This window comes from Telopea speciosissima, chromosome 10 (genome assembly GCF_018873765.1).
Source record: "Telopea speciosissima isolate NSW1024214 ecotype Mountain lineage chromosome 10, Tspe_v1, whole genome shotgun sequence".
NCBI classification, from domain to species: Eukaryota; Viridiplantae; Streptophyta; class Magnoliopsida; order Proteales; family Proteaceae; genus Telopea; species Telopea speciosissima.
In genome coordinates, this window is record NC_057925.1 from 54,911,546 (window position 1) to 54,924,423 (window position 12,878).

General features: G+C 37.9%; 1 protein-coding gene across 2 annotated transcripts; it reads right to left on the reverse strand.

Moving 5' to 3' along the window:
* Window positions 1-2,836: 2,836 nt before the first annotated feature.
* Window positions 2,837-8,084, reverse strand: LOC122642780 (CRC domain-containing protein TSO1-like). 2 transcript variants are annotated; one of them, XM_043836360.1, is made up of 10 exons: window positions 7,956-8,084; window positions 6,786-6,946; window positions 5,919-6,687; window positions 4,958-5,430; window positions 4,770-4,844; window positions 4,360-4,540; window positions 4,158-4,253; window positions 3,993-4,059; window positions 3,448-3,613; window positions 2,837-3,360 (listed from the first exon to the last, which is right to left on the reverse strand). In XM_043836360.1, exons 1-10 carry the CDS (start codon window positions 8,010-8,012, stop codon window positions 2,994-2,996), a joined length of 2,412 nt encoding a protein of 803 aa, XP_043692295.1. In that variant the 5' UTR covers window positions 8,013-8,084; the 3' UTR covers window positions 2,837-2,993. The 2 variants fall into 2 exon arrangements, with proteins under 2 accessions (XP_043692295.1, XP_043692294.1); XM_043836359.1 differs by having other exon boundaries at window positions 4,958-5,442.
* Between the last annotated feature and the right edge of the window lie 4,794 nt (window positions 8,085-12,878).

A 12,878-nucleotide genomic window follows, 5' to 3' on the forward strand; every position in this document is an offset into this window, starting at 1 on the left:
TTTCTACCAGTTTCATAGAACCTGATCCAAAACCAAATTGATAAAAATTCAATTTGGTTTGGTTACTTCCCAGTGAAGTTCAGATGCTTCAAATAAACTCAATAAATTTGAACCAGAATCTCTGAATAATAAACAACAATCCATTAGATCTATTGTCCACCATTTCTTTTTTCTTTTAAATCAGAGATCAATTGTCCACTATACTATATTTGATAACCGACCAAAGTAGGTCACCTGTAACCTATACCATTTCATGCTCATCGATCTACCTCTCATAAAAGCATCACAAGACTCCATTACTATAGAGCCATCACACCCATTAATTCCAAACCCACCAGAAAGAGACCATTGGGGGGAGGGGAAATCACATGGGCCCTCTAGAAGATCAGATCTAAATCTCATATCCATAAAATTCCAAAGTTTAGAGTCTTGATATAATTATTTTGTTGGTTTTAAATAGTAAGCAATTGTGAAGGAAATTCTCCTGTCCCCACTGACCTACTATTTGAAGCAATTCTGAAAAGTCCAATTAGACTTTTACAGAAGAAAGCATGTGCAATCTCTTACTCTACCACCTCATCATCTCTTTTTGTTGTAATGAGTTACAGAAAAATATCCAAAATGGGTTGTGGGTATGATGCTCTCAATCTCTTTCACTGTCAGATTGGAATCAATGTAGTAGCATCAGGGTTTTGGGCCCTTTAAATTTCATGAATTTGCTTTGATGGCAGATTCCCATCCAAGGGTTGACTACTCTATTGGCCAAAACTGAAACACATTCGTAAAAGGTAGTAGTTTTAAACTTATAGTCTTCTTGGTCGGTTATCCATGTCAGGTTTACTTTCACAAGCCTGTGCTTACTTTGTTTTACATCCCAAGCCATAAAGCAAGATCTCAAATCTCATTTCAGTCTTTTGAAAAGAAGAGATGGAGTCTGCAAATTTCATAATAATAATAAGGGGCGATGTTCTCTGCACCGCAACACATGGGGGTTCAGGCTGCGCCCAGACACATGAGGCGGGGCGGGGTGGTCATTTTTCTCACCCCATATGTCTGCGAACCCCGGTGCAAAGAACATTTTCCCTAATAATAAGGGGGAAAAAACGTTTGCTTGGTTGCCTGAAGCTTGCGCTTGGATACAACCTCCCTAAAATGACCGCCCTGCCCTACCTCCTATAAAATGAAAATCCCCCCAATCGATGCTCTTGCACGTCCCTCTTCATTGGCCTTTGCACTAGTGTAGGGGCCACGTGACCATGCAATGATCTTCTTCCCAAATAATAATAAGGAAGTAGATTCCCTCTGATGCACGTGTGCAGTTTCATGCGAACGAGGGGAAGTAGAAAAGGGAAACTTGTCCAATAAGGGGTATGTAGGACATTTCATAGAGGGGGTTACAGTATTTCGGATGAGGCGTGCAGTTTTGGTTTCTTGTGGTTGCTAATCAACAATGACTTATCAGGTGTTGAGGTGAGACATACCTATTAGTAATCATTGCGATGATTAGTAAAAATGTCAAATGACCGGGGGGTTTGGGCCATATGAGTATATGACCATTGGAAATGGTGGGTTCCGAGTTCTAACAAGTCATTTCACAATCTTAAAAGAGCTGGACATGAGCCATCCCTGGTCCAACCAAAACTTGAACCAACACTGGGCTCTCATGCTTAAAGCCTTTTAATGAAAAAGGCAAAAGCAAGGAACCATCGACAAGGATGGTTGGTTTGTTAACCTAAACCAAGCCCAACCTACTCTGTTTTATTTTTAAGATCTGGTTAGCCCAATTCACAAGATCAGGCCCATGCTTGGTTCTGTTGGAATGAGGCTCAACCCTAACCCAACCCATCCCGATAGGTTTGGTGTTTCCCAACCTTAAACCAAGCCGATGGGCTGAAAATCCCAAATCCAGCTGTCAAAAGTTTGAATTGAGCCAAAGATGGCCCAGATTAGATCGACCCAAGTTGTAGCCCTGGCTTCAAGTTTCAAAATAATATAGAATCATGCATTTGTCAAGTGAACCAAAAAGAAAAAAAAAAAAAGGATTCCATCAGAGTAAATCAAGAGTTTTCTTTCCCATCACTATGCGTAGTGAACTATAACCCTTCATTTACCAGACAAGCATCTCAATGGCCAAATTTTAGTCCAAAGTAAGGAAGGAGAGTAGCTCAAACTCTGATTCAAAGTTTTAGTAACATTATCGAAATATCATCAAATGGAGATGAATATAAAATAAAAAATGACATCTTTTTATCTACTTCCTCTACTCATTTAAGCTGAAATTGTACCAATGAGAAAGCTTGCCTAGTCCTCTATCACAAGGATTAACCCGTCAAATCATAAATAGTGAAGCATCATACCTCACAAGGCATAGTGACACCTAGAAGGACCCTTTTTTTTTTTGCTAAAAAAATGAAACATAAATATTAATAAATAAAATAATACAACCAGTCATACCGCAGTACCAAAGACCACATCCAAAACACCCAGAAAGTATGTGCTCTTGATCTTTCCAATCTTACATGAAAGGCATTAAACATTTACACCCTCAACCCAAAGTATTACATCAACAATCTCTCATCTCTCTCCCTCTCCCTCTCCCTCTCCAAGCCTGTTTACTTGGCTTTCTTTAAGAAGTCTTGCACTTAGATCTGCAACTTCAGCTATCTTGATATGCCGGTGAAGATCACAAAAGATAAGTGTGTCGTACTTTATGGCATACTAACACATTGACCTCAAAAATACAGCAACAGAGCAAACCAAGTGATTGGAGATGTAATCCCTGACTTTGATACAACCTAGATAATCAGAGTCCCATGCGAACCTCTCTGACTTGCTAATAACTGTTACTTATATAATAATCGATATTTTTACACAGGCAGCTGGATATTACAACACATACCGGAAAGGTATGAAGTTATTATACACATATCATAAGCAAACTACTAGTACTACTAAAACAAAATACCCCTACACCATAATTAAGATGTCTCATTTCATTCAAACCTCAATGGAAACTCACTGGTTTCATGGTGAGGGGTGAGAGATGGGAATGAAGGGATGGATTGAAGTATCAGCTTCCGCCCACTCCGCCGACCAGGAGACATCCCAAACTCATTATGAGGAGGTGATACCCTCTTACGATTGGGAGAGGCAGTCTTTATGCCACCGATGGGTGAACAATCGCCTCTTAGGATCTCAGGGGTTTCATCTTTTAGAATGGTCTCAAAATCTCTCTCAAACTTGGATCGCGGCTGTATAAAATCTGATTTTCCTAGTTTCTGGCAGGAATGTAGCTGAGATGTGCCAAGTATAGATCGTGGTGGTTTCCCGCTAGAAGAACGAGGCGGTGGAAAGGATGATCTGGAATACACGATAGCATTCAACGTTTAGCATGACACCCAAAACAAAATAAAAACTATCCAACCAACAATAATTAAAATACCAAACCTGCAAATCTGAACAGATGGTGTAATAGGCAGAACACAATCAGAATATTGCTCTTCATCCTTCTGGACTTCATTATTCTGTACACTTCCATATGCTCCGTTCTTTTCATAGGTTTCTGTTTCTTCCTCTTCTTGTTCAGCTTCTTCTGTTTCTACTAGAGCAGATCCTGCATTTCAAAAGAAGGGAAATACAAAACAAAACGAATGAGGAAATAACCACATGCAATACAAAATAGGAAAAAGATGGAAGAGAACATTTGGAAATGTGAAAAACCTTGAGCATGTACAGGATTTGGGTAAGCAATCCTGGATTAAACCCAAAAGTTGTTGGAAAAGGAAAATATTTGACTTGTTCCCCCCCCCCCCCCAAACCAAAAAAGAGAGGGGGGGGGGGGGGAACAAATGATTATCAATTTAGATGAGTACAAGTGAAAACATTGCAACGGTCTACTCTGAGAGCTTAATGTGGCAGGGGTGGGGGGTGGATTCTGGAATTCCCTATTTTCATGTTTGAAGATAAGTGTGATACATCAAACAAACACTCACCATCCTTTCTGCCAAATGTATTCTTGCATCCTTCGCATCTGCAGTTGATTGAACATCCAACGCCCCCCTAAAAGAGAAATCAACAAATCTGAATCAGATTTTTTTGTCGGGGGGGGGGGGGTGTGTGGCTGGAGAAAGCAAACAGATTGAGTTGATGGGAAGAACCTGATAGCATTCACAGTATTTCTTTAGGCAACTTGATTTCTTGCAGTTGCATCCTCTTTTATGCCTGGCAGAAGCTGGAGTTTTGTTAGAATCATCCTGCAAGGGCGAAAACAACTCCTCAATTGTCATAGGTCAACTTGAATTTTCCGATTTAGAAACTTTTTTAGAATAAAAATGAAAAGGTTGAGATTTATTTTCCAACCCCAACTTCCACAACAGGCTCGGAGCTTCTAATCACTTTGGGTGCAAATGCAAGTGGGTTACGGGATTCAATCTGTTTGCGAGTTGCCAGAACAGTATCTTCATGGATAGGCTTGTTAAAGCATTCTTGACATGAACAAGGCTCCACACAATAAACACCGGCAGCAAAGCATTCACAGTAACTGCACAGATGATTTTGCCAAATTAAACCATGAGCACATCCTAAGAAAGGGGGTGGGGGAACTAAATTCTATAAAACAACAGTGGCAAGCCAGAATGTAACAACAACTTTTGACTTAAAAGGAAATGTCTACATGATCTCATAAATAGCAGAATTACTCATTCATACTCTACACTGATATTAGACTACCATGACTCAGTAAGCAATCCTATGGAACGCTTAAAACTTACAGCTTCAAGCATTTTGACTTCTTACAGTTGCAACGCTTGCAAGCTTCACTTTCTCCAACATTTTCCAACTTGCGCCTGCATATTATGAGACTTCAAATTTAAAAAATAAATAAATAAAATTGAATGCAGTAGTAAAAAGGCATTATAAACAATACTTTTACCAATACAATTTAATGGGTGACCAATACCTCTTCTTTTTTGGGCTACTCGGGTTGAACTCTTCACTAGCTCCAAATGTAGATGCCTGGGAAGCATCTTGTATAACCAAACTTCCATTGTCAGCTGGACCTATTTCTTTTTCCATAGAATTCAGAGCCAAGGACTTAGTCAGGGTTATCTGACCAGAAGTGAAAGAGTGGAAAGAAGTAATGGAACTTCTCATGCTTATTAGTTGCCTTCCAGAAGCCAAAGTTTCATGCTTGACAACTCTACAATCCTTTGAGGTAGATGCAAGGGCATTCAAGTGCAAACCGATACCTGGTAGCATGCACGGTGAAGAACTATTTCCAGGTTTAAAATGAACCAATTGTTTATCATCAGAATCTTTTACATCAGAAAGGGATGAGACTGAAGAACTGCTTTTAGAATCATCACCCAAGTTTTTTTTTTGTGCTCCAGCCATCTCAAAAACCAGACAGCGCCTTCTCATACCACGTTGATGCTGTAGGTCAGCCTACACAGAAAAAGGTTAAACCAATTAATATATCATTGCTATTAACTCTGATTTTCAAGATGACTTTGTTATTTTTTGGGAGGAGGGGGGGTTGTGCTACAGAGTTACAGACTACACTTGTTACAGACTTATTATTTTAGTCCTTTTAATAGAGAATTTGAGATTGCCATAAAAAGTACCCCTTGATTCCGTGTGCAGCGTTTTTTAGCCCATTACTAGAGGTTAACTTATTGGAGGTCAACTGGGAAAGGAACTGCACGGTTCATAGACTTCCACAAGTATCAATGAGTGGGGGAAAAAACAGATAAAGCAGTTTGTTATCCTTAAAGTGAACGCCAACGGTTTAGAGGCACCAATCCATTACCCAAGGACCATGATGTCAAAGGTTCTACAACTGGATTTAAACGAAAATTGGAAAGGAATTAGTTTGTCAGTGAATTCAGAGGCTTGTTTAAAAAAAAAAACTCAACATTTACCTTGCCACCAACTGAAATGCAGTTTTCAACTTTCTCATCCATTCCCTCACTTGGACCACTAATCACTTGCTCACTTGAAAAAGTACTTGATGAAGCCTGCAGTATGTTATCCATTTCCTTCTGCTTTCTAACTTCTTCTGGATGAGACACAGGATCCTCTATTTCATGTTTTTCACAAGAGTCGACTAGACCCACAGGCTGTGTTTTCTGCAAGTCATCAGAATTACATTCTGGGAGATTTGACACAAGAGAAGCAAAAGAACCAGTCTCATGATGCACTAATTCCAGGTTCCGCTTCTTTGGAGCCCCTGCGTCAATGGAAGCATCGAGAATTAACAGATCAGCAGCATCAGAAATCAAATGCTCCCAATCACATTCGGTCCCTTCATCTCTGTTATGGTCAACCTGACAAATCTCCTGTACTTCTAGTTTACTTTCAAATGAATGCCGCCTTTCATCTGAGACCTCTTGAACAAAACGAACAAGTGATGCTGGTGTTGCAGTGATTTCTGGCAGAGGGTCCATCTTAATTCCATCGGAAGGCATTGGGATACAGTCAGGGCTACCACAATCATACTTCATATTCCTTGGCAATTCAATAGCAAGATTTGAGGACTCAGTAACCTCTTTAATAGAACTCCCCGGGTCAAAACTTTCCTGTGGAGCAGAGCAATCGGGAAGTTGAACAGAATCCAAAACCCCAACACTAGTATTGCCTTCATTTCCATTCCCAGAAAAATCGGGCTTTGACAGATCTGATAAATGATGCCTGAGAGCAAAAGCTAAAAGTTACATAACACTCAATACACATAACTGGGCCACATAATATTTTCAGAGTACATAAATATGAAAAGAAGCAGCAGTTACCTTCTTAAAAATCTAGACTCCTTGTGTGAAATGGCATGTGGCGAAGTAAACACGGATGGCAGGGGTGCAAAAGTGAGTGAGTTGAATGTTTGAGCAATGTGCATAGACTTAACCGGTTGAATAGGAGAAAGGCTGTTGATATAATTAAAGACAGGAGAGTCCTGCAAGTGAACATAAACAATCTTATAGCACAATAAAAAGACCTTAATAGAAAGAGGACCATCATTGAACAGAAAACAGAAAAATGCGGCAAAATTAACCGAAAAAAAAAAGAAAATAAGAATATAATGGTGAGCAAGAAATTAAAAGGATGCCGATTGAAAGATAATCTAAAAGCAGGAGTTGTAGTATGAAGAAGAACTAAGGATATACAAAGAAAATAACCTCGTTGAACGCAAAAATGGCTTATAACTGCACTGAACTTGTATGTGAAAAAGCTTACAAGATCCGTCCCCCTCATAGCACGGATATCATGCAGATATGCAATCCCATGAAAGTTTTTGTGTGTATGTGTGTGTTTGGTGTCTGTGTTGAATCAAAATTTATGCAGAAGAACTAAAATAAATTTTTGGTAAATTAATTTAGAACAAAAAAATAGGAAAATAAGTACAAGTACCACCAGATCCGTATAACCCAAAATTTAAGTGAAACATGGGGAAGGAGAATCAAGAGAAAACATGCAACAAAAAATCCAGGAAAATTTCTCAATTATAGAGAATTAAAAAACAAAACACTGAAAAATGTAACAAGGAGCATCACAGAAATGGAAGATAAATGGAAAGGAAAAGCATTTCAGCTTTTCAGGCTACGAACACGAAACCCTAATACCACTTAAAATCGCCAGATGGGAAATAATGATGGACTTAAAAACAAGCATAAGCCCCTAAATAATGAAGTCAACTATTCAAGATGCAGCACACAGACAGATCAAAATGGATAGATAGACATTTTGGGAAACCATATCTAAACACTAAAATTGACCCAAAACCCATCTCAAGAAAGAATTTTGACGATGAAATAAAATCTCAGGAAAAAATTTACTGCAAAACAAAAAAAAAAAAAACACCATTACAGATCGAGCGTAAGCAAGAAAAAAAAAAGGAAGTCTAACAGAATCGTGAAGAAGAGAAGGGAGAGAGAATTGGATACAAGAAGGGAAGAAGAAATCACCTCGAATTTAGAAATTGGAGTGCCGATCTGGTTTCTTTCCGGCGTATCCATATCCATGGAGAGAGAAGAAGAGAGAGATGGTGGAAGAGCCGAAAACTCTTCTACATCTCTATTTTCAGACTCTACAAGTTTCCTACACTTTCCCTCCCTTTTCTCTCACTCTCACATTACTTTGCACTGTTGAGATTCAAGAAGAGCGCCAAGGCGGGAAGATAAGATTTTTCTCGTGACAATGAAACTCACTGACCCTACCACCATCACCCACCTCCACGACTGTGCATTACTATCGGAGAAAAAGAAACAAAGAAAGAAAGCAACAAAAAAAATAATAATTATTATAAATTTCTTTTTACGCGAGCCATTGCCACGTTACAGTCCAAGCAGAGAGAGAGAGTCCATATTTGAGGAGTGAAGAGAGAGGACCATCTGTTTGTCTTTTTCTGCCATTTTTTCTTTTTCTGGTTTTTTAACTTTTATTTCCCCTCGTCTTCCTTAAACTTAAACACAGATCTGCCCATATCTTCATTCCTGTCCCCTCCACTTCTCCTTCTCATGAGTAAATCTCGTACAAATTAATTCTAACATTTATCCATTTCAGTTACATTGTGAACAGAAGAAGGTGAAAATCCGAAAATATGCCGTTACAGTTTTTTAAGAAAAACCAGGTTTCCTGATTCTATTCAAATCCAGTCAGAGCAAGTCACATTTTTTTCTTTTTTGAATCGAACAATTTATGATCATTATTTTTTTTTATTTAATTCGACTGGAGCCATTCGTCCCGTCAAAACCCGATTTTTCAACTATATTTTATAGTACATGAAGAGTGTTGCTGCTCTCATACCACTTGATCCTTGAACTCGTAATTAGTCAAATCTGAATAGTTGAGACCAAAGAAAACCAAAAAACAAAATAGATTGATAATATTCCCATGAGTAAATTGGTAGATTTTGGAATCTAACTTAATTGTATGTTCTTTTTTTTTATATTAACATCTCAATAATTTCTTTAAAAAAAAAAAACATCTCAATAACTCAAATATTTGTGTGTGTCACTTTATCTACCATCTTCTTTTAATTTTTTTCATGAAAGGAAAAAAAAAAAAACCACTACACAAGTACCTAAGGGTGCCAAAATAAAACCGGATTCAGAATCGACTGTTTACGATCGAACCAAATTGAACCACAGAAGAATTATTCGATTCTAATTTCATTTGTTTTTTTTTCATTTTAGTTTTGTTTTGCATTAGAAGACCGACAATTCTAGACCGAATAGGAACCAGTAAAATCGAACCAAATAAAAACTAGTAAAATTAACCGAATAAATTCAATTTTTCTGTACTGCCTTATGTTCAAGCAAAGACTAGTTCTATGTTTCTAAGGCATTATATTTTTGAGGTGGGCTTTTTATGATGTTAGAATGTATAATAAAGGGATCGGCAATATATATTGAGATGGTAAGTTTAATTATTCTAAATTTTTTTTGGGGGGCTAAGGTAGTTATTCTAAATTTATTTGTTCATGCTATTGAAGTAGGTGTAAAAGAAATCGAATTAAAGAGTGCAAAGTCAAAACCAAATGTGAACCAGCACTACAAACCACATGTATACCTAAATGTGAACCGGAATTAAACACATCAAAAATTGGAATTGTAAATCATTTTCCCAAACTGACACTATAAACCGCATGTAAACTAAACATGAATAAGAAACTAGTAAAATTAGACCGAATGCAAAAAATGATTCTAATTTTGGTTGATTCCTTTCTGGGTCAATTTTGATTTGCACCTTATCAAATTGTTAACCGAATCAAACCAAACCGCTTGACGCCCTTACAAGTACCTACTTCGTGAAGAGGTTGTTCCACCCATGACCATTAAGTTGCAATGAAACAACCTCCCTCAACGTTGTGCCAAGGTCCAACCTCACCTTACTAGACTATTGAAGGTGTAGTTGTGGTTCAAGAATTGTAGGGACCCTAGACATAAATTATTGAGTTTTTTTTTTTTTTTTCTTCTTTTTTTTGGCCAAGAGATCGGTGCTTGGTCCCATGGTCTTTACACCAACGTCTGGGCCAATGAGGGAGTGCGTCTGAGTATCCACCCAGGGGACAGGGGCATCATTTCAAGATGCCATTTGAGCGGGCGTAGGGGGCACCACCAAGCAGTGATCTTTTTCCCTTTTTAATAAAGAGTAAAGAAGATTAAATTGAATCTTATTCCAGCAATTCAAAAAACACAACACGGATAAAAGACAATTTTCCTTCACCCATGGTCAAGGGAGAATATCTTGACCGAGGGATTCAAAAGGTGTGCAGTGAGTATCCAAGAAAAGTACAAGAGTACTATCTCGATTTGGTACTATGGTGGGTAGAATATAAATGGTCATTGATGGGTGTACTTTTCCTTCAACCACGGTATAATCGTAAAAATTGAAATCACCAGCTTAAAATACTACGCTCAGAAAATATCACTCAAGCTAGCTTATTATAGCCGATTTCCTTTTCTTGGTTATCTGATCTTTGTATCTCGGATATCTTGCGCTGATCATGCGTTAATATATAGACTTCCTTTTACCAAAAAATAAAATTTCACTCGAGCTAGCTTATGATTTTAAAAATTGACTGGGAATAGACCTCTTAATAGAAGACTTGTCAAATTAATAACATACCTCAACAATAGACCATAATATTCATATATGGGCTGCTATTATAGTTTCATCCGTTCTTGTTGAGTTCATAATGAATTCACTTTCTAAAATTTTCAAACTTGTATAAAAGCACATTGGATTATTGTTAAAAATATGCAATATTGTCCCTTCAATTTATACTCCAATCAAATTACCTCAAGGCTTTTATTAAGGGGTATGATTATGGTGGGGCACAACACAACTACCCTTCAAGAAACAAATAAGGATTTAGACTTTAGATGGTTGTTGCTTTGGGATCCCCAAACCCATCATGAAATCCATCCCATCATCCCTAACAACATTGCTTGGAATTGTCACCTTTTACATGGAAAGGGATCCGGAAGGTACCATGACTCCATATGAGTCAATTCCCAATTTGTAACACAACGTCTAGGGTGTCAAGCGGTTGGTTCGATCTGGTTTCAGTTCGATTGAACTGATTTTTAGATTGGTATTGGGTCAAATGAAACCGAAACCAAACCGTTAAACCAAAGTTTAGTTTTTTTTGGCTTATTTTGTTACTTGATCAAGTTGGCTTAACTGGCTCTTATCGGGTTGTACTAGTTCGTTTTGATTTATATATATACCTATAAAAATAATTTTTAATTTAGTTTTTTCTATTTTTTTTTATCAAGTTCATTCGATTTTAGACAGTCCGATCAGTTTCAATTTCTACCAGTTTCATAAAAGCCCATATCAAAACTGGTCCAATAAGAGTTCGGTTCGATCCAATAAGAGTTCGGTCCTCCCCAGACCCTCTCTTCGGCTTCTTTGTCATTTACCATTGATAAAGTATCGGATGCTACCGATCCGGATCCGACTCCAGATACCTAAAACCATGCCCCTGTGGACCCAGAAAAGAAACCCGTGACTCACAATAGGCATGTGATTTGCCATTAATGAGTCACAACGCATTTGATTTTTCATTGATTGCTTAGAATTTCGGTGTAATTAGCCTATACTTAATTTGACCATTCTTTGATGTCACGGAGATAAGGCAACCAACGGTAGTGGATCAGTTTTGCATTTGGACCCACCTCCTTATTGTCTACGCTAGCAGTCCCACCTTGTTTATTACTAGTAGATGACGACATAACTCTACAACTAACATCTTCATCGAATTTCACCCAAAAAAAAAAAAAAAACATGAATTTTATCAGTACCATTTTGGTTGTTTTTTGTTGGGATAAAGATTGCTACACTCATGGTCCCTCACCATGGGCTTTAGTACTTTGAGATCGAAAGGAAGGGTAGTTTCGATTTTGTCAATAGAAGTGAAAATGTAATGATGATCCAAGAGTTTAATCATAAAGTTATTTCACATGTGAAAATTTCAAAGGTGAAAGAATATCAATGGTAGTACCCCAAGGGATCAGTTCAGTTGGCAAAAGACCAAAGACCAAACTCTTCAAATAAGAGATCATGAGTTCAAACCACCTTGGGGCCTATCCTCATCACCTATACCCCGGAGCACTCTCTATTAAAAGCTCTCCAATTCCAAAAAAATTATCAATGGTAGTCTTGTAATTAAGCAAAATTATAAGAAAAAATGCCCTTGTTGAGTTCCATCTAAACAAGCTTCTCTTGGTGGTCCATGTTGTATTTTCATGTGACTTTTGTTTTTTTCTTTCTCAAAGCTTGATATGTGAGTAAGGGATGCTGTTAACAAACACCCGGTTTGAGAGAATAAGACTGTGATGATGTTAATAGTCACGAACTCATTGTTGTTGATAGCCACGAACCAATTGTGGTTGAGTCGCATCAATGAAGATACTCTCCTTAAGGTCTGAAACGCTCCCATACCAATGCAACCGGAGTTCCTTGCGTTTTACTTCCAAGATAAAACTATCACCAAACTTTGGTCTTTTGCACGAAGACTTTGGTTACGAGGGAGAACAAGGCTAGGCTCACTAGAAGGTTTAGAAAAATGATTTTAAATGCTACCGGAAAACTAGATCTCCACTCAAAATCTTAGAGCAATAGGCAACATCCCTCTCTATATATAGCAAAGAAAGAGACACCACTACAAGATATCTCCAAGAGACATGCCCTAACATCATGTCTTTTCACAAAATACTTGTTTGTTGACTATTCAAATTGTTAAGAAAACAATGCCCAGAGTGACAATTTGCTGAAGAAATACAAAAAACAAAGAAGAACAAGCACACAGGATTTTGGTTCACCCCCAAAATGGAAGCTACATCCACGGCCGAGCAACACAACGAATTTCACTATTCTCT

Bases quoted from the DNA above. Each gene is read 5' to 3' on its own strand.
- LOC122642780 (XM_043836359.1), bottom strand. From the start codon at position 8,012: ATGGATATGGATACGCCGGAAAGAAACCAGATCGGCACTCCAATTTCT. The intron at 4,254-4,359 runs GTTGGAAAATAA...TCGCCCTTGCAG, and splicing joins AGCCTGTTGTGGAAGTTGGG to GATGATTCTAACAAAACTCC. The intron at 4,060-4,157 runs GTTCTTCCCATC...TTTCTCTTTTAG, and splicing joins AATACTGTGAATGCTATCAG to GGGGGCGTTGGATGTTCAAT.